General features: G+C 59.5%; 1 protein-coding gene across 4 annotated transcripts in view; it reads right to left on the bottom strand.

Annotated features, from left to right (window-relative positions):
* The window catches only part of SHANK1 (SH3 and multiple ankyrin repeat domains 1), a 50,771-nt gene that overhangs the window by 5,025 nt on the left and 20,183 nt on the right, over positions 1–25,563 (bottom strand). For 3 of the 4 annotated variants that reach the window (XM_075993265.1, XM_012754145.3, XM_075993263.1), the window contains 9 exons: positions 19,542–19,624; positions 19,189–19,313; positions 18,620–18,755; positions 18,276–18,356; positions 17,717–17,740; positions 17,429–17,497; positions 16,906–17,024; positions 5,434–5,530; positions 383–3,473 (listed from right to left, as the gene is read on the bottom strand). In XM_075993265.1, the coding sequence (XP_075849380.1) occupies positions 383–3,473; positions 5,434–5,530; positions 16,906–17,024; positions 17,429–17,497; positions 17,717–17,740; positions 18,276–18,356; positions 18,620–18,755; positions 19,189–19,313; positions 19,542–19,624 (3,825 nt within the window). The remainder of the gene's footprint in view (positions 1–382; positions 3,474–5,433; positions 5,531–16,905; positions 17,025–17,428; positions 17,498–17,716; positions 17,741–18,275; positions 18,357–18,619; positions 18,756–19,188; positions 19,314–19,541; positions 19,625–25,563) is intronic. The other variant, XM_075993264.1, reaches the window with a different exon arrangement.

Raw genomic sequence — 25,563 nt, forward strand, 5'->3', positions numbered from 1 at the left:
GGAACCACGGTGCCCTAAAGCAGCACGCATCGAGCCATACCAGGTTCAAGGGACTCACAGATTCCAGGGACTGTCAGAAAAACCTGACAACCCACCAGGGAAACCGGCTTGATCCAGGCCCTTGTTAATAACTTTTGCTCATCACGCGCTGCGGGTTGTGACGGTGATGGGAGGAGACCACAGAAGCCATGAGATAAAGGGAAGTTTAAGGGGTCAGTGAAAGCATGCTTCTGTGTGCGGAAATGCTGCGAGCCAGCCTGGGTTCTGTCCTCTTTCTGCCACCTGGAGACCCTAAAGGGACACAGCTACGGGGAAGGTGGACTTTGGTAGCCCAGACCTGGGCCCCTCTGGCCTCCCTTGCCGGCGGCCGGCCCCTGCTCACCTCTGCCGCTGCAGGGAGGAGGTCCTCTCAGGGACGTAGCTGGCTCCCCCGTGGTGGCTGTCCCCGCTTCCCCCACTGCCTCCTCGGGCCCAGGGCAGAGCACCGCCGGCTGCCGAGGAGCCCCCAAACTGCTGAAGCTTGGAGCTGAGTTCGCTGATGATGCTGGCTTTTACTGTGGCCAAGGCCGAGGCCTGAGGCTGGGCCAGGGGCCCGGGCAGGGGTGGTGGCGGTGGGCCCGGGCCCTCTTCCCAGGGCAGCAGCTTCCGAGGCAGGGAGGAGGCGGTGGGCAAGGGCACCGGCGGGACTTCTGGCTCTACAGCCACCGGACCCCCGGCCACTCCTGCTGTCGAGGGCCCTGAGCAAGCGCTCAGGGCCAGCAGCCCATCCGTTCCAGCCCCAGTCACCGAGACGGTGGGGCTGGTGGGGGTGACGGGGTCTCGGAGTCCCCCACCGGGGCCAGGCCGCAGGCCTCCGCTGGCTCCCAGCGCCCGGCCCCGGAGCTTCGAGGGAGTCATGAGCTGCGGAGGGTACGGCGGGCCAGGAGTGCCACTGCCGCCGAAGGCCTGGCCATCCAGGTAGGCCACATAGGTGTCCAGGAGCTCCGTACCGCTGGCCACCCCAGCGCCCCCGCCGCCGCCCCCTGCGCTGCCGCCCCCTTCAGCAGACAGGCTGCTCAGCGTGGACGCGCTGCTGATGGTCTCCAGGGGGTGGTCGCTGCTGCTCCGACTGTCCACCTCCTCGATGCCAGAGTCCGTGCCAGGCGGAGGGTCTGGGCCAGGCTGTGGGGCAGGAGGAGCCGGCGCTGCTGGCGCAGGTGGGCCTGGCGGAGGAGGGTCCCCAGCAGTGGCCGGGGCCCCCTGCGTCAGCGTGGCCACCTCACTGTCGTAGGACGTCAGGCTGGACGCGGTGGAGTCCAGCGTGGGAGGAGCGGTGGCCACAGCTGGGGGCGGAGGCGGGGGCAGGGGCGTGGCCACAGTGGGCGGGTCGGGCAGCGGGTGGGGAGGCCCAGGTGTTAGGGGCGACTCGGGCTTCTCGAAGCTGTTGGAGAACTCCAAGGGCGGAGGCAGCGGCTCCACAAACAGGAACTCGCCGTCTTCCACGTCCACCGAGGGGGCAGGCGGCGGCAGGACCAGCAGCGGAAGGCCGTTCTCTTCGCCGCCCCTCGGGGAGGTCGGGGACGGGGGCACGGACCGGCGCGGGCTGGGCGGCGGGACCCCCGGCCCGTCCTCCGACGGGGGCCCCCTTCCGGCCGCCGCAGGGGCCCGGGGCTGGCAGTTCTCTAGGAACCGCACGTGCAGGGGCAGCCGCTCCGGCTCTTCCGGGGCTCCGGACCTCCAGGCCTTGCTCACTCCGGGGTGCGGAGGCGGGGGCTCGGGCCCCAGCTGCAGCAGGAGGGGCCCCACCCCGGGAGCTGTGGGGGGCAGGCGGTGCAGCAGGGAGCGTCGGGCAGCTGGCGGGCTGGCCGGAAGGGACTTCTCCTGGCTGCCTAGCCCTGCCCGGTACCCCAGCTCCCGGCGGGCGGGGTCCGGCGGGGAGGCGCCCCAGAGACGCAGCACTGGCTCGTGGTGGGCGTGGGGCGAGTGGTGGTGCGGGCCGGGCGGCGGGGCCTCGTAGCGGGGCGATGGGGGCCTTGGAGGGGGCTGGGGGACCCCACCGCCCTCCGAGGACTCCTTCAGCGCCCGCTCTCGGGCGGCCAGGGCCAGCCCCAGCGGGGAGGCCGGATCCAGGGCCTTGCCGGTCAGCGGGTGGACCAGGGGTCGCGGGGGCAGGAAGCTGGTGAAGGCGCTGCTGCCCCCGCTGCCCCCGTAGGCTCGGCTGCCCGCCCCGTAGCCCCCGTAGCCCCCGCCGCCGCCCGCGCCCGCGGACTCCAGCCGGAGATAGGGTTCGGCGGAGAACATGCCCTCGTCGATGGACTTGGAGTGGCGGAGCCGGGGGCCCGGGACCCCCCCTGCGCCCAGCCCGCCGTCGCCGCCGTCCTCGTCCCCGGCGTCGGTGGAGAGGAACAGCGTGGACCGCCGGCGGGCTTCGTTCTGCCAGCCCCCTTCTCGCCGCGCCGCCCCCACCAGGGCTGCTCCGAACTGGCTGGTGAAGTCGAGGGTGGCCGGGCCGCTGGGCGAGGCGGGCGTCGGCACGGGCGACGGGGACGGCGGCACCGGCGACATGGCCGGGGCGGGGCTCGGCGAGGAGCCGCCGCCGCCCGCGGCCTCGGGCTGGCTGGGGGGCTCGGCCTCGGTGCTGCTGCCCTGGCTGCTGCGGCCGCTGCTACTGGTGGACGGGGCCTTGATGATGATGGTGGGGATGGGGATGGAGTTCTTCTCCGAGGGCGCGGCCGAGGCGGGCGGCGGCTGCGGGGAGGCGGGGGACGTGGGCGAGGGCGCGGGCGGGAGGCCGCCGCCCTTCTGGGGCTCGCCTTCGACTTTGGTCTGCTTGACCAGCGGGCCCTTGCGGCCGCGGCCCGAGCGGGCCGGCACGTACATGGCCGCGCTGGCCGCCCGCGGGGGCAGCTGGAAGTAGCGCAGAGCCGGGGCCTGCGAGGGGCCGCCGCCCGCGCCCGCGCCGCCGTGGTGCGACGGGGACTGGGCCCCGGGGGTCGGGCTCGGCCCGCCGCCCCGCCACCCTCGCAGGCTGGGCTGGGGCCCCAGAGCCAGCCGGGGTGGAGGGTCGTCGGGGGAGCCGCCCGTCTCCATCTCGGGGGGGTGCGGGGGGTGGGCGTGGTGGTGGTGGGGCTGCGGGGGCGGGGCGTGGTGGTGGTGGTGGTGGTGCGGCGGGTGGTGGTGCGCGGGGGGCAGGGCGCCACTGTGGTACAGGCCCTTCTCCCGGCCCCCCACGCGCGCGTCGGGCGGGGAGGGCCCGTCGAAGGACGCGGGGGACGAGGCGGGGAGGGGGCCACCTGAGCTGGGGTTGAAGGGGCCTCCCCGCAGGGAGGGGGTGAGGCGGCCGGAGGAGGAGGGGGCTGGAGGCGTGCTATAGGGGGGCTCGGGTGGGGACGTGGTGGGTGGGGGGGGAATGTCCTCGGAACCCGGCACGGACAGGCTGCGGCTGAACTTCATGGCCGGGGGTGCTAGGTAGGGTCTGTCGTCTTCTGCTGCCCCTGGGGAGACACAAAGGATTGTGAGGGGCCCTGGGGGAAGGGTCTCCCTGCTCCCCTATCCCACAGAGCCACAATAATAATACTTAATAATAATGGCACCCAGTACATAGTAAGAACTGCACGTGGATTCGCCCAGCGCTTCCCCAGCTGGGGTAAACCGAAACCTGCTTCCTACTGCACGTCCGCAAACGGCGGCAAAGCGGGGGCTGCGACATTCAGCTGAACTTCCTCCCCAGGCCGTAAGGGGGCGCCCTTCCCCAATCCACGGAAAGGCTCGGCGAGGCTAGCGGCGGTGTGGGCCGAGCAAGAGTGGCTGGAGCTGGGAAGGGATCGTCACGTGTGCGTGCATAGTTACATGTTTCTTCTCATGCATATGCAGGAAAGAAGGGCAATCAGCATGCCAAGCCAGTGATTTCACAGACAGAGCCGCTCCGCATGGAAGAGGGAGGCGATTGCTAGGTGGGCCTCACAACCTCACTCACGCTGGGGCCTGCAAACCAGGAAGCTGGGTGCAGCCAGCAGAACCGCCCCAGGGGGCTTGGGGAAGTCAAGTCTCTGCCTCCTTCTCAAATGTCTGCCCCTGACCATTCTCTGAACCAGCGCCCAGCTTCATTCGCTGCCTCCCCGCTGCTAACCCCCACATTCGTGTCTGGGGCCCGCCCCGCCCTGAACCGCAGGCCGCGACATCCAAGTGCCCGCGTGCAGCTGCGTGGCCACGGGCGTCTCAAACTCCCAAGGCTCCAGACCAAGCTCCTGATCTCCCCAGCAGTCTCCTCCCAGCCCACAGCCTCCCTCACTGCAGCAAACAGCAGCTCCGTCCTTCCAGCTGCCGAGACTGAACACCTTAGAGTCGTCGTCCTTGGTGGCTTTCTTCCTCACGCCACTCACATCCAGTTCAAACCAGCAAATCCTGTTACTTCAAAACGCATCCAGAATCCAACGCCTTCTCACCACTAAAGAGTCACCACCCTGGGCTGGCCAACATCATTTCCTAGCTGGACAGCAAGAGCTGTCATCTCCTCTCTGGTCGCCTGGCTTCCTCCTTTGCCCTCCCTCCCACCCCAGACAGCAGCCAGAGCGATTCTGTTAAAACCTAAGTCAGCTCACGTCCTTCCTCTGCTCAGAGTAAGAGTTCAAGTCCTCACCATGGCCCACCAGAACCTGCAGGATCCAGACCCTTGTCCCCTCTCTGCCCTCATGCCCGGTGCTCACTCAACTCTGGCCACACTGGCCTCCTCCCTGTTCTGTAAACACACCAGGCTCAGACCTACCTCAGGACCTTTGCACTGGCTGTTCCTTCCACCTGGAATGCCTTACCTCCGGATGTTGCCATGGCCCCCAGCACTCCTGATCGCTTATTCTACCTTTTCCCCCTTTTCTTCCATGGCACTTACCACTGCTATGTATAAAATATATATAATATATAATAACATACTATATAATTTTCCCCTTAGATCCACTGTCCGTCTTTCCACGCCAGGAGGTAAGCTCCCTGAGGGCAGGACCTTTAGTCTGTTTTACTCACTGACACGTCCCTGGCAGTCTGCAACAATTCCTGGCACGTGGGAGGTGTTCAACAAACATTTGCATAATAGAATGAATGAATGGATGGAAAATCGGGTGTAAGGGAGAAGGAACGAGGGTCTGAGGTGGAGGCTTCGGCTCACTGCACCCAGGCAGGGGCAATAATGTCCTCATTTTCTAGATGCAGAGCCTCAGGCCCAGAGAAGTGAAGCCACCTGCCCCAAGTCACACAGCTGGGAAGGAAAGGAGCCAGGATTCACACGCAAGTTTGCCCAGCTACAAAGCTCAAATTCTTTCCCCAACTTGATGGAACTACGGCCACATACGGAGGCAGAAAAGAACATTTCTAAGCTCCCTTGCTTCCCTTATAAACTGTCATCCTCCCGGCCTCCCCCGACCCCCACATCCCTTATCCTCGCCCTTCTGGGTGACATACCAATGGATTTTTGCCGGAGCATGAGCCCAGGTCCCGGAGGCAGGAAAGAAGGGCGCTCGTAACTTGGCTGGGAGCGGTGGTGCGGGTCGAAGCTCGACTTTGGGGCAGCAGTCGGGGAGGCAGAGAGAAAAGATAGCGGAGAAAGATCAGTCAGGGCTGCAGGCTCGTGGCTTCTCCAGACAGCCGTCCCCGTTCCTTCACAAGCCCCTGCAGGCAGGGAGAGCGGTGAGAAGGAGCTGGAAGGGGCTTGGGGGAGGGGAAGCTTTCTGAATCTGGGGCCGGGAGAAAGAAAGCACGGGGACCCTGCCTGCTCTACTTCCCCTAGGATCACTCGAACACTCGTCTGGGCCCTGCATCCTCCTGCCCCTGCCCCCGGCCAAGTCCCCGCCGCCGCCGCTCACCTGGTTGGCCGAGGTAGCTTCTTCCCTGGTTTCCCTGCTGCCACCCTTGTCCCCACTGCCCCCTTTCCGGTCTGTTTTCACACAAGCGTCAAAAAGAAATCCAGGGTGTGCTACTGCCCTGCTTGAAACCCTACAGCAACACCCCGCATCAGTTAGAAGGGGATCTGGATCCCCGGCTGCTGTCTGCAAGGCCCTCCGTGGAGGACGCTGCTGGTGCCCCTCCAGGTCCCCTCCACCGGGATGCAGCACCCAACCCGCCACCGTGAGTGCCACCTGCCTGCCGCTCTGGGGAATCGCCCTCCTACCGAGGCCCAGGTGGTTGGGTGGCCCGCCTCCTGGAGCAGCCCGCAGCACGCGACAGACCGACACGGAGGCACGAAGCAGGGCCAACTCTGGGTGCGGGTCACATCCCAGGGCTCCCCGTGGGGTCAGGCTGGAGACAGACTGCAGCAGGGGCCACTCCACGAGGGGTCCCCCTGAGCAAACCCTTGGCATCTCGAGCTCTCATTCTGGGAAGCCGGCACTGAAATAGCCTGTGTGGTCCCCACCCCACCCCCCATCTCCCACGTGCCCCTAGTCCCACCTCCCCTACTCGCCATCAGCCCAGCTCTGTCCTCGCTTGAGAACACGCGCAAGTCCCGGTTCTTCTCTTGGCAATGGCTTTCTCCGTATTGTCACAGGTTCCCTTTCATCTCTCAGTTTTCCACTCAGATGTCCGCTCCTCGGCGAGATCTTCCCTGCCCCTCCTCTGTCACTGTCTGCTGCCTCTCCCTGTCCTGTTTTCTTCCACCGCAACTATCTCCGCCTGAAACCACCCTGAGTATTCGCTTGTCTGTCGCCTTGTCTCCCCTGGGCTGGCAGCCGCTGGGAGGCAGAGCCACCTAGGGCTCACGATCCTTCTAGGGCAAATGTTCTCATTTCTTTTCATAGTAGAAGGGAAAAATTCCGAATATAATCCAGCCTGGATAACATTCATCTCTGCACCAACAAAATCATAAAATACAAACTTTTAATTTTTTTGTTTTTTGGAAAGGAAGAAGTGTCAAGGGCTCCCAGATGTTGGTAATGAAACCTGCCTGAAGGTGGCGACTTTCTCTGTCTTTTTTTTTTTTTTTTTTTTTGAGACAGAGTCTCGCTTTGTTGCCCAGGCTAGAGTGAGTGCTGTGGCGTCAGCCTGGCTCACAGCAACCTCAAACTCCTGGGCTCAAGCAATCCTCCTGCCTCAGCCTCCCAAGTAGCTGGGACTACAGGCATGCGCCACCATGCCCGGCTAGTTTTCTCTCTATATATTAGTTGGCCAATTAATTTCTTTCTATTTATAGTAGAGACGGGGTCTCGCTCTTGCTCAGGCTGGTTTCGAACTCCTGACCTCAAGCAATCCACCCGCCTCGGCCTCCCAGAGTGCTAGGATTACAGGCGTGAGCCACCGCGCCCGGCCCCCGACTTTCTCTGTCTTGTTCCCTGCTGAGTCCCCAGTCTCCAAACAGAGCCTGCTTTTCCACAAGATCATGACAAACGAATAAGTGATGGAGAACCTGCCAATGTCAGGCACTGCTGGGCCCGGACTCCCCAGCCTCTGCCAGGTGACCCTGTGTGTCTCCTCCTCCACCTTTGAGATCAGAAGTGCAGAGAGAGGAAACCCTCTCAGGATGAGGTCCCCACCTTTGGGATGGGCCCCTCACTGCCTTCTCTTCCGGCCACGCCCCCTTCTGCTCCTTCCCCGCCCTCCCACCGCCATTGGCCCTCCCACCGCCATTGGCCCTCCCACCGCCATTGACTCCTTCCGGGGTCTCTGAATTTCCTGTGCTGTCTCTCACCTCTGAGCCTCAGCATGTGCTGGTCCCTCTGCCTGCAACATCCTTTCTCCGTGCTGCGCTCCGCTTGGGAAAATTCCTTGTCACCCTGGCCGTCCTCCCTGGCCTGACTGCCCCCTTCCTTTAGGTCAGCACTGACCCATACAGTAGCCGCTAGCCATGCAGATGTAAATTTCAATTCATTCAAATTAATTTTTTTTTTTTTTGAGACAGAGTCTCGCTTTGTTGCCCAGGCTAGAGTGAGTGCCGTGGCGTCAGCCTAGCTCACAGCAACCTCAAACTCCTGGCTCAAGCGATCCTCCTGCCTCAGCCTCCTGAGTAGCTGGGACTACAGGCATGCGCCACCATGCCCGGCTAATTTTTTGTATATATATTAGTTGGCCAATTAATTTCTTTCTATTTTATAGTAGAGACGGGGTCTCGCTCTTGCTCAGGCTAGTTTCGAACTCCTGACCTTGAGCAATCCGTCCGCCTCGGCCTCCCAGAGAGCTAGGATTACAGGCGTGAGCCACCTCGCCCGGCCTCAATTCATTCAAATTAATTTTTAAAATTCCACTCCTCCATTGCACTGGCCACATTTGAAGTGTTCAAGTCACCTGTGGCTGGTGGTTACTGTATTGGACAGTGTAGACAGCACATTTCTGTCATCACAGCTAGTCTAGACCTCCTTATGGCCTGTATTACCCTTCTCACTGCACTCACCTCCTTGCATTGGGACTATTTCTATGTGTGTGTCATTCATTCATTTCACAAATATTTATTGAGTACCTCCTCTGTGCTAGGGGCTGTTTTAGCTGCTGCAGATGCAACAAAAGAGACAAATACCCCAGCCTGCAGGAAGGGCAGGCAGGCCATAAACAAAAGAAATTAGTAAAATATAACATAGGCCAGATGGAGGTAAGCGATGGGAGAGAGGGAGAGTATAATTTAATATAAGGCAGCATGGGTCATGCCTGTAATCCTAATACTCTGGGAGGCTGAAGTGGGGGGATTGCTTGAGCTCAGGAGTTCGAGACCAGCCTGAGCAAGAGTGAGACCCTGTCTCTACTAAAAATTAAAAAAAAAAAATTAGCTGGCTGTAATGGAGCATGCCTGTAGTCCCAGCTACTCTGGAGGCTGAGGCAGGAGCATCACTTGAGCCTTGGAGTTCGATGTTGCAGTGAGCTATGATGACGCCACTGTACTCTATCTGGGGCAACAGAGTGAGACTGTCTGAACATATAATAATAAATACATAAAATAAAATAAGGTAGCCAAGGAAAGCCTCATTGAGAGATTATTATTTGAGCAAACTCCTGAAGGTGAAAAAGGGAGCTGTACAGATATGTAGAGGAAGAGTATTGCAGGCAGAGGGAACAGCAGGTGCAAAGGCCCTGGGGTGACAGGGCCTGGCATGCTCAAGGAATAGTAAGGAGGCTGATGCCTCTACAGCAGGGCAGCCAGGGGCTTAGGGATGGAAAATGAGATCAGACAGATAGGTTGTGGAAAGGTGGGATTGGGTAAGGTCTGAAAGTTTCACGTTTCCTTCAGATTTCAGCCCCAAGGCCTCCTCCCTGGAGGGGCTTCCTCCTGTTACTCCCTTAACTTGTGCCAGTTTGGAGTCATAATTATTCACCTGCTTGTTTACTGTCTGTCTACCTGGGCATGTGGCCTACCCAGTACCCATCCCACTCTTCTTCCTTGGTAAGAAAACACTAATCTTATTTGGCACCTATTGAAAGACTATACTTTCCAGCTTCTCTTGCAGCTAGGTGTGGCAATGTGAAGGAGGCCAGCTCAGATGCATAAGTGGAAGGGTTATATGTTACTTCTCAGAAGATTCAGAGGTAACCCAAGAGGCAGCAAGGTGCCCTCTTTTGCCCTTCTGCCTTTCTACCTTTCCTCATTCCTGCTACCTGGAATGCTAGTGCAATAGCTAGAGCACCAGCAGCCCTCGTGGACTATGAGGCCAGTTTGTGGTTGGAAGCAAGGCTAGGATTGTGGAGCCGAAATTGAGAAGGATCCTAAGACTTCATGATCATGGAGGTTGCCAACCTGCCTGAGATTCCCTACTCCAGAATACTTTAACATGAGCGAGAGAACACCATTTATCTTGCTCAAGCCACTGTTATTTGGTTTCTTTTCCTCACATACAACAGAACCCAATTCTGCTACATTTTATCCCCTCAAATGTAAATTCGCTAAAGGAAGTGACCTTGTTTGGTTCATTCCTACACTCTCAGAGCCCAGTATCAGGTCCAGTATATAGTAGGTGCTTAATAAATACTGGTAGAATGAAAGACTCACTGGAGGTGATACAAGACACCCTGAAGGACATGGGGAGGACCCCAACGGCAAAACCTCTGTCCCTTTCCTCTGAACGTCCCCATCAAACAGCACAGGGCCAGCTCCAAGAAGGCGCCAGGAGGTGTCTCCTGAACGCGTCCCCACTCTGACCGATTTCCTGCCATTCTGCTCTCCTCCGAGTCTCAGCCTGCCCAGTTCTTCTCCCCTTTCTCCTTAAGCCTCAGCCAGTAAGTACCCTGCTGGGTTTTCTGTCCTGTCCTGCAGCTGGCTGTGCCTGTCAGGGGGCAGAGCCCTGCAAAAGACAAGGACAGCGTGCCCGAGTCCCCACACGGGCCGTGAGTTAGGGCTGACTGTGCCCATTTGGATGAGAATGAAACTGGCTGGGGGCCAGGGGGAGAAGGGTCTTGTCCTAAGTCCGCCAGTGAGTAGGGACGAGATTAAGGCGGCATCTGAGAAAACAGATCAGAGCTGGAAAACGCTAAGATCAAAGGACGGGGGAAGGAGGGGTGTGAAGAGGGAGGAGAGGGGCGACCAGGCAGGAAGCCTGCAGGGCTGCTGAGGGCGAAGGCTGAGAGTCCAGGCGAGGAGAGGCCCCGTGAGGAGGGGAGGAAGGCCAGGTGGTGGGGTCAGAGGGACTGGGGGCGCCAGGGTGATGGGGGAGGGAGCAGGGTGCCAGCAGAGGGGTCAGAGGGATGAGAAGGGTCAGAGTTGACAGGGCAGGGGTCAGAGTGACAGAGAGGGATCAGAGGGAACTGGCCAGAGTGACAGTGGAGCAGTCAGAGCCACAGGGAAGGTTCAGAGTGACCGAGGAGGGGTGCCCCGACTGCAGAGGATGGCAGTGACGACGAGCGGGCGTTAGATTCGCAAGGTGACAAAGGACACTTCGATGTGGAAGAGGAAGACTCAAAAAAATGGGTTAGATTGACATAAGAAGGGTCAGAGCGACAGAGATGTCAGTGACGGAAGAGCCGTAATTCTGTCTGAGAAGGCGGCGGACTCCAGAGGGGGCAGGCTCACTTCCACCAACTACGGGGGACATCCTCTCCCGCGCAGAGGGCGCAGCCAATCAGAGCGAGCCAGCTGCCCGTGACGTCAGCGGCTGCCGGGCAGACTCCCCCCTCAGTGAGCCGACCTGCAGGCCGGCTCCCCTGTCACCTTCTCAATAGCTGTGGGCCCCGTGCTGGGGCGCTGGGATGACAAAGGGCTGGGACGTTCCTGCTAGGGAGATAGCCCCCGAGAGGGGGTCGAGGAGAGAACGAGGGGAAGACAGATGGAGAGACAGAGATAGAGGGCGACACAGAGACAGAAGTGGGGAGACAGACAGAGAGACAAAGACAGATGGGGAGAGAGATATGGGGACACAGAGACAGAGGGGGGGGACACAGACAGAGATGGGGAGAGAGAGGTGGGGACAGAGACAGAGGTGGGGATACAGATGGGGAGAGAGAGCTGGGGACAGAGACAGAGGTGGGGACACAGAGATGGGGAGAGAGAGGTGGGGACAGAGACAAAGGTGAGGACACAGAGATGGGGAGAGAGAGGTGGGGACAGAGACAGAGGTGGGGACACAGACACAGATGGGGAGAGAGAGGTGGGGACAGAGACAGAGGTGAGGACACAGAGATGGGGAGAGAGAGGTGGGGACAGAGACAGAAGTGAAGACACAGAGATGGGGAGAGAGAGGTGGGGACAGAGACAGAAGTGAGGACACAGAGATGGGGAGAGAGAGGTGGGGACAGAGACAGAAGTGAGGACACAGAGATGGGGAGAGAGAGCTGGGGACAGAGACAGAGGTGAGGACACAGAGATGGGGAGAGAGAGGTGGGGACAGAGACAGAGGTGGGGACACAGACAGAGATGGGGAGATAGAAAGATGGGGCAAAGGAGAGATGCAGAGTAGGGGCGGACAGAGATTGGGTGTAGAAGGGGAGAGACAGATGACTGAGGGACAGAAGTAGGACAGCCGGAAAGCAAGAGGGGTGCGGGGAGGCTGGGAGGGAAAGGCAGTCCTGACCACCCTGAGGAAGAGAGCGCCAGAGCAGCCCCAGGAGGGAAGGACAGAGCAGGGAAGGTGACCAGGACAGAGAGAGAAACTCCCAGACTGAGGAAGAGACAGGCTGAAACCGGCACCCATGCACAGACTTGGGGGACAAGGGAGCCCTTGGGTGTCAGTGGTCGGGCAACAGATGTGGTAGCTGAGGAAGCCAGAGCCATACAGATGGGACAGACAGACGGACAGCTGAGCCCAAGGAGGAGATGCAGCCCAAGAACCACCTTGACCCACAGCGGATCTGCGGGTCTCCCAGAGAGTGTCTTTGGGGAAGGGTTGACATCTCCCGGTTTCCACGTCCTTAAGTAGTGGCAGCTTATACACCGTTTTGCTCTTGTTCACTGTCATACAGACCTAACCCAGAAGCCCTGGGTGACCATGTGACCCCGCACTGCCTCTGGTCTAGATGCAGAGGGGTCCAGCAGGGGAGTCAAGAAGGGAAAGAAACCAAAAAGAGTGGGAGAGAGAGACACAGGAGAATGAGACCAGACGCCAAGAGAGGCCACTGAGCTGCAGAAACCTCTAGAAGGGGCCTCTGTGGAGGGTGAGAAGGATCAGAATGGCAGGTGGGAAGGGGCGGAGATGGGGACAGAGAGAGCCCCCAATGTGAGAGGGACAGGGTTTGGGGGTGACCCAGGGACAGATCCAAGAAGCGAGAAAAGGAAAGGGGGAGGGGTCTACAGGGCAAATGACTACTGGTCTCCTAGACACAGGGACAGGGCCCACGGAAGAACTCAGGTGAGTGCCTGTGAGGTTCCTGTCTAGGAGGTGGGGGCAGGTAAGCAGCTGGTTTTGTTACTGGCTGGTGTCGGGGACCATCTTGGGGCGGGGCTCTCTGGCGCTCAGATGGCAAGTTCCATGAGTGCCAAGATCTTGGCTGTCCTGCAAGTGAGTTTACGCAGGGAGGGCCTAGCACTGCGGCGTCTCATGGCGCTCAGTATATTTGTTAAATGAATGAACATGGGACTTGCTCTAATCTCTTATCAGAGACTCTGAGCTCGGTCTGATGTGCTGTTCTGGGGTCGCTGGGGCACAGGCAGGGCTCACCGGTGATCAAGGTGGGGGTCTCTAGTTTATTTTCTAGCCCGAGGGGCTCACCACCTGTTGAGAGTTAATCTCATTTAATCCTCATAAGAACCAGGCAAGGTTGGTTTAAGCCCCATTTTACAGAACAGGAAACTGAGATACAGAGAAACTAAGTAACGTGGTCCAAAGTGGCACAGAGAGTTAGAGGAAGTCAGGATTCGAATCCACATTTGTCTGAGGGAAACGCCTGGGGGAGGTTTACAGCCCCAGGGAGGGAAATTCAGAGTGAGGGGAGGGCGAGATGCAGATTGGAAGGAGGCAGGAAGAAACTTCTTTGCATTATTGAGGGTACATCCCAGGCCTCCAATAAATACTGAATAAATGAATGAGCCAATATGGTGGCATCCTGAATCTAAGCCCACTTAGGGTAAACCCAAGGCTGAAAATCTTTTGCCCTTAGAATGGTGTGGGGCAGTGGCTCTCAACAGGAGGTCATTGTGCCCTCCCTAGGACATTGGGCAATACCTGGAGACATCTGTTACTGACATCTAGAGGGTAGAGGCCACAGATGTGGCTGATTATCCTACAAGGCACAGGACAGGCCTCCACAACAAAGAATTATGCAGCCCCAAATGTAGTCCATTCTGGTATGTTCTATGTAGTTGCCACACATTTCTGTCAACCAATCAATACACAACCTTGTTTTACGTATATTTCTGTTGAAAGACACCTTCATATATATTGTTTTTGTTGTTGAGACAGAGTCTCGCTCTGTTGCCCAGGTTTGAGTGCCGTGGCGTCAGCCTAGCTCACAGCAACCTCGAACTCCTGGGCTCAAGCAATCCTCCTGCCTCAGCCTCCCGAGTAGCTGGGACTACAGGCATGCGCCACCGTGCCCCGCTAATTTTCTCTCTATATATTTTTAGTTGTTTGGCTAATTTCTTTCTATTTATAGTAGAGACAGGGTCTCGCTCTTGCTCAGGCTGGTCTCGAACTCCTGACCTCCAGTGATCCTCCCGCCTTGGCCTCCCAGAGTGCTAGGATTACAGGCGTGAGCCACCGTGCCCGGCCTGTATTGTTGATATTGTTGATTCATTCACATGGAACTCACAGCCAACAGCCCTTTATCTCACTGGATGAAGCTTATCTAACACGCGTCGTTTCTCCTCAAAGTGCACCGCAGCCTTCCCGCACTTAGGAACACTATACGGCACTTCAACACTGTGCTTGGAGGACATTTGAAACACTGAAATCACCAATAAAAAGCACAAAGATGCAAAAACACTAAATAGACCAAGAAAAGAACTCTTGTTCACAGTGTAAGAGCTGAAACAAGAAGGCAGAACATCGCCTCGTCCAACCCCATCTGGGCACGTGCACACAGGGCGACTTCAAATTGTCACCGCTGTGCATCTGTTTAGGATTAACCACAAAAAACTTGCGCATATTGATTTGGGGGTTCAAATACACTTTAGCGAGCAGGTGACTTCCCAAAGGCAGAAGCCAGAAACAATGACCACCTGTGTCCGCAGTGCGGCTGTTAGAAACCTTGGCGTAAGGGAAGCAGACTCGGACCCCGGTTCTGTCTGACTTCAACACACTCGCTCAGAGACCGCGGGCAAGTGGCTTCAAATCCCTGAGACTGTTTTATCTGTAAAACGGGGGTGCTCTCTCTCCCTCTCCTGCCCCTCCCTCCTTCCCAGGTGGTTGTCAAGAAGTTTGCTGAGGACTGCCAGGCGGTACTGGAGAGTGAGGACAGAAGATGACAAAAGGAGAAACCAGTGACAAAGAGGTAGGAGCCCAGGGGAGGTAGATTTGGGCTCCGTTTAAGAAAGAACTTTGTAAAAGTCCATCCACACATAGAATAACTGCATTGGGAGGTGGTGAGCTCCCTGTCTTCAAGGGCATTCAAGAACAGGCTGGAAGAGGACAGGAGAAAGAGGCAGCAGAGGGGATTAAGAAATGAGAAGTGGTGTTTGGGCTAGATTCCAGCTGATGTCCCCAGGTAATGGCCTGGGTGTCTGTGGAACTCAGAGCTGGATGTGAAGTTTCAAAAACTCCAGGGTAAGTGTTTTGGGGAAGGGAGGAAGGACATCCTCATGACAGAGGGCACAAGAAAAACATCTATGAGACTAAGGAAATTGGGGAAAGAAGCAAGCCACCATTTGTCAAGAGATTGTTGTGCGGGAGTCGATCTCATTTAATCCTCCTGCAAACCAGCAAGGTTTAGCTTTAACCCCATTTTACAGAGCAGGAAACTGAGATGCAGAAATTTAAGCGGCACGGTCCAAAATGACACTGTAAGCTTGAGGCAGTCAGGATTTGAAACCATGTCCTGCCTGGCTCTGATGCTCATGTGCTTTGGACACTTACACTGAGCCCAAGGGGAGGTGGGGACAGAGGTGACCCTTAACAGCCACAGGGATTTCAGATTCCTTGAGAAACCAAGGCCCAGCGTAAAGTGAGGGCCTGCAGCCCACAAGGCACTCTGCCAATCCCTGAGAAGTGGCCGGACCTCCCACCTCTAAATCAGAAAGAAATTCCAGGAGTCCTGGTGCAAAAGCTGTCCCCTGCTCTTGATCCTTATAAAAGTAGAAGACGCTCTAGATAGAGCAGGTGGTCTAACCCTTGGGGGTGGGAGCGTGCACTGACTTTTGGGGGCCTGTGCACTTGGGACAGTAAAACAACATGTCTTTATTTATTTTCATCATCCTCCACCGAAAACTCAACCTTTCCTCAATTCAGGACGTAAGCAACAAACCCCGCGAGTCTCAGCAAGACCGGTGCTACAGCGTCAGTAGAAATCGCAGCTGTTTCCATATCCTGTCACAGTGGCAGACTTTTCAAAATAGTGTTTATGGTCCTCGTGATTTTGAAATTAGAGCCGTTTAAGATCCACAGTCTCATCTTGCTGTCTAACATGCTGATGAAAACCTTATATTATGATATCCCAAATTCTGCTTTTTAAAAATATTTTGCTAACTATATTTTTGTGTAACTTCTTTTGTTATCTTGTATATTTTACTTCGTGCATTTATAAGCATTACCTGAGAAAGACTATGCCAGGCCGTGGCCCCCTCAAGCCCAAAGAACTCAGTGCAAATGGCCCCTTGGCCACTAAGTGGTGGCTTTGGCCAGAGCGCAGGGCTTGGGCAGGGAAGGAAGCGCTAAGGAGAGGTAGGGCAGAGTTTGGGCTCTGGAGGGGACAGCTAGAGGCAGTGGCGATGGCAGTCCTGGTGGGGAACGTGCTCTTGTGACAGGCACAGCCCAGTGGGGTAGACAGCCAGGAAGGGGCCGGCAGAGCCCCACCAGCATGGCCAGGACTGCGGTCAGACCATGGGGTCAGAGGCCTGACTGCTTGAGTTGAACCCTGGCTCCCCTGAGCCTCAGTTTCCCCCTCTGTAAATGGGCCAGCAACTGAGTGAACCTCACAGGATGATTCTAAGGAACGAATGAGATAATCCAGGTAAAACACAGTGTCCAAAAATGATCAACACCCTCTGTAGGGTAGCTTCTTGAGGGAAAACACAAGCAGAGTGGGGACAGAGATGACAATATTTCGATAACTACCACGTGCTGAGCTCCTATCATTACCCTGGGGGAGCTCCATTTGTGACAACATGGAGGGGGGGGGACAGAGAAGGACAGGAAGAGGTGGGACAAGAAAGTGAGCCCGAGTAGCAATGGCTAGTGGAGAGAGGAGAGGAGAGAGATGGCATCTGGGGGCAGGGGAGAAGGAGGGAGAGGATGGGCCGAGAGGAAAGGGGGCCCCCAAGGTGGGGAGAAAGGACGGAACCCCAGGAGGCGTGCGGCCCCTCCGGGAGCAGCATGGGGCACAGGGAAAAAGCAAAGTGGTTCCAGGGGGGCGTGTGCACCCCCAACCCAAGCCGCCTACCTCAGTGGCAAAGAAGCCTTTGGGTCGGTGCTTGCCCAGGGACGCGAGGCCACCGGGCGCAGGACTCTCGCTTGCGCTGATGGTCTGCTGGGCTGCGGCCAAGATTTCGTCCAGTTTGTCTGGGGGAGGCGAGCGGGGTGGGAAGACAGCGAAATGAAGCTCGCTTCGGCCGCTGGGGGCTCTCGTTCAGAACCGGCAAGGGGCAGCCCTGCCTCGGTGCTGGTGGACGGCGGTCCGGCTTGGGGACACAAGCTAGCAGGCCAGCAGGCGGCACCGGGCGGGAAGGGCTGAGGCCAGGGAACAGGCCAGGGAACAGGCCAGGGAACAGGCCCGCCGTCAAGGGAAGGGGAGGCGGGAGATTGTGGCCTCCTTGGGGCATGAGGTTGAGGGGCTGGCTCAGAGGTGGAGGTGGCCCAAAGGTGGCCCCCGAAGGGTGCACGGGAGGGAAGGGGGGCGGAGTGGATGGATGCGGCACCCCGAGGGCGGGGTCGTGGGGGTCGGGGACAGGGCTGGGCAGTCTTACTGAGAGCCATCTGATACACGGTCCGCTTTTTCTCCATGCTGGGTACCGGCGCAGGCTGCTGCTCGTACTCTGTGGGCAAAGGACACGGATGAAGCCCTGGGCGCCCCCGCGGGGCACGACGGAGCGGGCTCGGCCAGTGGGCGTGGCCAGCGGGTGCGGGCCAGTGGGCGTGGCCAGCGGGCGTGCGCAAGCGCGAGTGGGGCAGTGAGGGGCCGGGGTCGGGAGGGGGCGAGTCCGCCGGCGGGTTCGGGAGACAGGGGCCCTCCCACCAGTCCTGTGCCCACTCACCACTCTTCTTCTTCCAGGGGGAGACTAGCCCGGGGGGGAGGCAGTAGAGGAGCCAAGAGTTAGGACGACTGGGGAAGGCGAGGGGCCCCCTCTCTGGAGCGCCCACCTCCCTCGGGCCCGGGGTGGGGCGGTCAGCGGTCAGAGCCGCCCCAGGCAGGGGAAACCGGACCCCCTAGGTCCACTCGGCCTGGTCTGGAGGGCGGGGCTCGCTTTCCTCTGTTATTGGGGTTTTGGGGAGCTAGCGGAGGGAGAGATGGAGAATGGGGGTGGGGGCGGGGTGGGGCAGAAGGAAGGAGACGGCGCGCCCCGCAGAGAGGGTCACACACAGACCCTGAGAGATCCCAACAGAGAGACAGATACGAGAGGACAGAGGAAAGCAGGCTCTCAGACGCCCCTTCCCAGCGACACACACGAAGGCCAGACAGAGTCCGACCCATGGGTCGGGGGACAGGATGAGGACAAGGACCCCTGGTCACTAACGACACTAACAAACTCAAGGGACGGTCCAGCCTCCCTCGCCCTCGCCCTCCCGGCCCTTGCAGCAGCCACACAGGCTCACCCATCTCCTCCAGCTCCGAGGTCATAGACTTGGACCGCAGGGAGATGGTTGGGGGTGGGAGTCGCTTAGCCTGCTGGGGTGCTGCAAAGGTGATGGGGAGGCGTCAGGGTCTCAGGGGAGAAGCCTCCACTCGCTCTGCCACCACAGTGCTCCCAGAGGTCAGGGAATAGCCACCGCCAGCATGCTGAGCCCTCCCTGCCTCAGTTTCCCCCCAGAGGGGTCATGAACAAGCAGCCTTGGGGACGGGAAGGCCTTGGGTGGTGGGGGCCGGCCGTCAGGGCTCCTGAGGGTCTCAGTCTGGCAGCAGTGGGGTGCCCAGGCCTGGCCCCGCAGGGGTGGAGCACCTTTCTTATGGACGGCCTCATCCATGTCCGGGTGCCTGGTGACCATCACCACCTTGACCATCAGCGTGTTGCCCCCTTGGCGGATCATGTTCACCACCTGTCGGTGTCCGACCTTCACCACATTCTGCCCGTTCACCTGTGGCACAGACACCCCCAAGTGACACAGAGCAGATGAGAGGAGGGCTGCTTTCAGCTTTAGAGTCCCCAGTGAAGTGGCCTCCTTCCTTGCCCTGTCCATGACCCTCTGACCCTTCATACCATTGCCTCCCTTGCGCCCATGTCCCCCTCCCTGTAACTCTCCTGGCTCTGGGGTGGAGAAGAGGCTTGGCCCACCCTATTCACCTCTCCGTCCCTCCTCGTCCTCCAGTACTGTGTGTGTGTGTGCACTGGGGACATCTCTGTGCCATTCTTTTGAGATGCTTCAATCGCTGAAGGAAGCAGAGGCTACCTGGAGGGTGGGCAGTGGGGCTGGGAAGCCTGGTGCCCAAGGAGAATCTGGAGGTGGGCAGCCGGATCCTGGGCTGGGGATTTGTCACCAGGGTTGCAGGGAAGAGGGGACCGGGACTCACCTCGATGAGGAAGTCTCCCATTCGCAGCCCGGCTCTCCATGCCACGCCACCCTCGTCCACTGACTCCAGGTACTGCAGCGCCGGGAAGGCCGGGGTGGGGGTGAACTCCTCGATGGGGGTCTGCGCTGCAGACGGGGAGGAGCCGGCGGGGTCGGAGGGGAGGGGGTGGAGAGGCCGAGCAGGGGATGGGGCTCAGACCCAAGTCACGGAGGCCTCACCGTAGCTGAGGGACCAGCACCCCAGGGTGGGGCGGTGGGCGGCCTGGGGTCCCTTCTCCTTTCCCTCCCCGCCACCTGGCCCTGCTTCCAGGGTCACAGTGCCCTTCTCCCATCCCCTCCCCAGCTGGCACTCACCCTTGGCCCCCCGGAGCACGAACCCAAACCCCTCACTGTCCTTCTTCTGCAGCAAGACCGTCTTCTCCTTAATGATGTAATCGCTGGCAGGGAGGCAGGAGGGATGGGGTGTGGGGGGTGGAGAAGAGATCATGAGACGCAGCCGGCGCCCCACCCGGCAACCCAGTGCCCGATCCCCTGCACCTCCTGGCATCTCTCACCCACTCCGTGTGCGTATGCCTGCAGCAGCCCTGACAGGCCTCCCCCAAGCAGCCCGGAGTGCTCTCTCTCCCACTCACTCTTTCCTCATTCATCCGTCCACGCATCCATCCACCCATCCATTCAGCGAGTAGTTACCGAGCCCACCCTGCGCCAGGCACAGCGGGAAGGATGGGAGCTAAGCCTCCCGATTCCCAGACAGCTGGGCTTGGGTCCCTGCTAGCCACTTCCTGTCTGTGACCTTGAGCCCATGACTTTAACCTTTTTGTTTCCTTGTCTGTAATGGCAGATAACACAGACCCTACCTGATGGGGTCGCTGTGGGAGTTCAATGAGGGTCACATGCATATAGCACAGTGCCTGGCACATGTATGTGCTCAGTAGGATCCATTCGCTGTACTTAGATCAAGGTATTGAGCCAAGAGGACACGCACTTCAAATGATAGCCTTCCAAACTCCTGCGCTGTATACGTATTACAGTAACACCTCCCAAGGTCCCCAAGCATATTGTAATATTGCTTATTCTGCACTGTCCAATATGGTGGCCCCTAGCCGCACGTGGCTATTTTTAGGGAAAGTTAATCAAAATTAAATCAAACAATCCAGTTCTCCAGTCACAGTGGCCATATTTCAAAGTGCCCAGTAGCCACATGTGGCTTGTGGCTACCACATTGGACAGTGCACGCATAGAACATTTCCATTACTGCAAAGTTCCGGCAGACAGCGCTTTGACAGTCTCTGTATTCCCTGCTGCGTCTCGAATGTATCTCCTGCATGCAGTCAGTATATTCTAGTAAAATGCAAACTACTCATGAATATGTTGAGAGTCCCCAGTGAAGCCACCAAACCCCACCAGCACATTTGGGTAAGACTCACACACCCAGTAAATGTCAATGAAACTCAAATACATTTCATTTATCTCAACACCTGCTCAGGCTCTCTTGAATATCAGCCCCAAATGCCTGACATCACCACTGTATGCCTCGGAATACACATCCATTCCATTCCAGGAGGGTCCAACGGCCTGGCGTACGACAAGAACACTCACACGCCCTGGCTCCAACCCCACTGCCTTCAGAATACCCGAGAATACCCAGGAGCCACCAGCATGCCTGCCCCTTTACGCCCCAAGCATCCTTCAGTGATGCCTGAAGCCTGTCCCAGTGCATACTTGTAGCACCGCCCCCCCCCGCCACCATCACACATTCTAGTGTACCCCAACAATATCCAGACCTCAGTAATATGCACGTGGCCCTCACACACTCCAATAATAGCCAAGCATGCTCCCCAATTACCTACCCCCACAAATTCAGCAAAACATGCCTCTACGAATACTCCAGTATATTTCAGTAACACCCCCACACATCCCAGTATGCTCCAATAATAACTCCCCCTCACTCTGATCGCAGTGTATTCCCATAACACACCCCCTGAACACACCCCGGCACACGCCAATGATACCTGATGTGCTCCTGCTGTATTTCGGTACCACCCCCCACAAGCGCCCCTGTGTACTCCCATGACCCCCGAGACTCCCACTGTAAAATCCACGCATGTGCACCATGGTGGAGGTGTTCTGGATGGGCGTGTGTATGGCCTCCCTGCCCCGCCCTCCTCATCGTGCCTCGGCGTGCAAACGACACACGTGCACACACGTACGTACCCCAGCAACTGTCCTTGCTCAGGGCTCATCGAGGTCCAGTAAACACATCCACACCATACCTGCCATGTCTTCCTCCCCCTGGTTTTATATTCAGCCCAGGGGGCAGCCACCTTAGTAGCTGGGTGGAGCAGGTGTTGGCAGAGGAAGAGGATGGGGTTTGGAAGGGGTGAATGAGGGGAGTGGAGGGGGAAGGGGAAGGGAGGAATGGGATATCAAGAGGGCTCGAACAGTGAGTGGACAGAGTCGGTGGAAATTGGTTCAGAGGTCAGAGCTGCCTGCTCCCGCCCATGCATTCTGTGATGTCCTTTGTCCCCACTTTTGTCCCTGCCACAAAACCTAAGGACCTCCTCCAAGGCCCCATGCCCTTGCCACTCCCATACCCCTCCAGCGCTGCAGGCTTCCCCAACGGCCAGCAGCCTTCCTTGTGCCGGCATTCAACGCCCTACCTCTTCCCCATCTCTCACCTGCCCCAGAATCTCTCTTTTACCCCCTCATCAGCCTCATACCCATAAATAAGCCTTCCCCAAATGTGACCCAGTATAATCCGTACATCTCCCACGGTCCACGACATGCCAAGAAGGAGCACTTGCTACGGGCTAGGTAGTATTCGAAGCCCTTCGCAGGTAAATGTGAAATGGTCTTCCCATGACCAGCCTCTGAGGTAGGGAGATACGTACTAGTTTCACTTTAGAGGTGAGGAAACAGAGGCACAGAAAGGTTAAGTAACTTGCCTGAGGTCACACAGTAACATTCTTCAACAATACCAGGAAAATACCTGCGTTACTGCAGTGGAAACACCCTTCACTCCACAGCACCCAAATGCCTTGAGCATGCATGTGTCCACTCCAAATTCACCATGAGCAGGCCCTCCAGCACCTGACACTTACTCCAGCGATTGCCAATAACACAGCAACTAGTAACACTCGCTGAACTAATGCTGAGCGCCAGGCGCTGCTCCAAACACTTCACATTTACTGTCTCATTTAGTCCTTACAACACCCCCCCCAGGGGTTGAATGTCATTGTTCCCATTCTATACATGAAGAAACTGAGACACAGAGAAATAACTCGTTCAAGATCACATCGGCTAGAAAACTGTCAAAGCCAAGATTTGGATTCTCACAGGCAACGCACATACCCCATCTGTCCGGACACCCCCAGATCAGAATAGCACCCCCTGTCCCTCCTCCTCAAAGCCCCATCCTGTGCATGCTCCTCTCTGCGCCCTTGACTTTCTCACCCAGTCCCCAGGTAGAGGTGCTCCTGTCACCACTTTCTCCTTGAACTTCCCAACTGCCCTCCTGCCCTGCAGCTTCCGGCATCTCTAGCCTCCATCGCCCGCCCCCATGCACCCCTTCTCCTCTCTGCACCTCACCCCCCACTGCGCCGTGCCCTTGTGAAGCTCCACATCGCCCAGACCCACCCCATCAGCCCTCAGGCCCCGCCCCGCCATCCCTCCACCTGCCACGCTGTCCTGATAGCCCACATCCCTCTCCCCAGCAAGTCCTCCTCAGAATTCGGTGACCCGGCCACCCCTCCCATGCCACCTCTGCCCCCCCCTTGCCTCCATCCTTCCCATGTCCCCTCGCAGCTCCAGCTAGGTATATAACCCCACTGGATCCCCCCACAGCACCCCGGCTCCTTTCATACTCCCCAGTCACCCCCTCTCATCGGTGGAAACTTCTTTCTACTTTTGCAGCCTCCATTCAGTTCATCGCACACCGGCTGCCTCCTCTAGTGCAGCTGCGGTTCGCAGCCCTTCCCCGCAGCCTCGCACAGCCCAGATCCCCACCCCCAAGTCCTGTTCGCATTCCCCTCATTCTCCCTTCTCCCCACTTCTCTGCACCTCCGAGCTCCAGCCTCTGCCCTCCCCCTCCTTCAGTCCCCCCCACTCTCCCCGCTTCCATTCTCATCCCTCCGCCCTCCTGCCGGACCCCTCCGCCCCTCCCCCAGTGTGAGCTGCCCCCGCAGCACCCCATTCATGCTCCCTGTTCCTGACTACCTGCCCTGCAGGAGCCGGCACAATGCTCTCCCCCAGGCCATCCCTCGGCGACCCTGAGCGGCCTCCGGAGCCCAGCGGCCGCCCTTGTTCCCCGGATCCCACACACGGGCGACTGCGGCGGCGTCCACTCCCCCCACCCCCACCCCCACGGTCCCTCTCACACATGCGGGATCCCACGGCCCTGAGCCTGCTGCTGTACATGGTGCCCCCTCGGGCACTCAGCCCCTCCCCGTGTACCCAGGTCCGCGGCCTCTCCATGGCCAGCCCCCAGGCGCCACGCAGGGAAGCCGGCCCCCTCCGCATGCTGGGAAGTGGCACACACAGGCAGATGCGGCCCCCATGCAGCGTGGCCCTGGCTCGGCACATGTGCCCCCACACGGGCAGGGGCAGAACCAGTGGCTCAAGTGCCCCCTACACGCACAGACCCCCCCCCGGGGGCAGGGAGAGGGGCACGTGGGATAGAGACACACGAGGGACTGGTGAAGGGGGCCTGTGGGGGAGGGGCGGGCCAGGGTGGGTGTTGGGAAGCACAGCCGCAGTCCCTGGGACAGACCCACTACACACACACACACACACAGACGGGCGCGCGCCTGCACACGCAGTCCCCAGACAGCCTCGCTGTCGCTCCAAGTCACACACAGAGACAGACACCGTCAAACAGGGACACACAGATGGACACAGTTGGGGGGAGGGCTGGGAGCCCACCATCTCTCCGTCTCTCTCTCTCACACACACAGCTGCAGGCAGTCACACGCACATCGACACAGCCACACTGACACACGCACAGTCGCACAGTGACACGCAGCGGAAAAAGAGGAGAGGAGGGGAGGCCGGGGGCGGATGCGTGTGTGATGGAGGGGGTGACTGTGAATGGAGAGAGGGGTATGAATGGGGGCACTTGCCAACTCCATGCAGAGGTGTGGGGACGTGGGGTCCGAGGGACAGGGCCTGGGAGGGAGACAGCTGCGGGGAGGCCACCGTGGCTCCCACCGGGAGGGCTCGGGAGAGTGGGGGTGCCGAGGGCGCAGAGCGGAAGGGCGAGTGCTTTCCCGACCCTGGAGGAGGGTCCGTTTGGGAGCCAGACTGTGGGGAAGGTCTTGGGGGCAGAGCTGAGAAGGGTCTGGAAGGGCCTTTGAGGGGGCGGAGAAGGATTCCTAGGGCTGAGGAGAGTGTATGGGGGTCTGGGTAGAGGGGCCCAAGGAGGGAGGTGGAGAGGAGAAGGCTGGGAGGGGGTCTGAAAAGGGTTTAGGGCTGGAGAAGGTTAGGGGCAAGGAACGGAGGGAGGGGGCGGCTTGGGGAAGGGGGAGGGGCCCTACGGGTGGGGGATCGGCGGCGGGGTAGGGTCGTCACAGCGGGCCGGGGCCTCCTGGCCGGGCCGCAGGAAAAGGGGGCGGCGCGCTCCGTTACCTGTAGATGTACCAGACGCTGCGCCGCCGGGGCCCCAGGGCCGGCCAGCTGGAGGAGAGCGCGGGGGGCGGCTGCGGCAGGGAGCCGCCACCGGGGCCCCCGAGACCCCCGCCGCCGCCGACCGCAGACAAAGCCATCGCCGCCGCGGCCCCGGCCCCGGCCCCGGTCCCGGTGCCGGCCGCCCCCGCCGCCGCCGCCGCCGCCGCGTCCCCGTCCCCGCTCGGCCGAACCCCCGTGTCCGGGCCCCCAGGCCCCGCCTCATGCTGACCCGCACCGGGAGGGGGTGGGGGAGGGGGCGCGCACCCCCCCGCGGGAGGGAGGGCAGGGCCGGGGGCTCACATGCCGGGGGGCGCGGGGGCGCGGGGCGCGGGGTCGGGCCGCGGCGGTAGCGCGAGGACCGCGGACGGCGCCGGCTTCAGCACCGCGGACAGCTCCGGAGGCGGGCGGCGGGCGCAAGGCTTAACCCCTTGGCGTCCTGCGCCGGGTGGCGGAGGGGGCCGGGCAGGGGGGAGGGGGCCAGGAGGGGAGCGCAGGGGCCCCCTTGGCGGGAGAAGGGGGAGGGGCGAGGCGCGGGGGGGAGGAGAAGGGGGAGGCACTTCCGGTCTGGGCCCCCCCTAACCCCCCTCCCCCCTCCAGAGCCCTCCCGCGCAGGTGCAGAGCGAGAGCGCGGGGAGAGGGACGCACAACATCACACAAGATGCCTCGCAACCGCGTGCAGGGACGCGCGGACTGAGCCCCACTGCTGGGGCAGGGA

This window comes from Microcebus murinus, chromosome 16, assembly GCF_040939455.1.
Source record: "Microcebus murinus isolate Inina chromosome 16, M.murinus_Inina_mat1.0, whole genome shotgun sequence".
In the NCBI taxonomy this organism is placed as follows: domain Eukaryota; kingdom Metazoa; phylum Chordata; class Mammalia; order Primates; family Cheirogaleidae; genus Microcebus; species Microcebus murinus.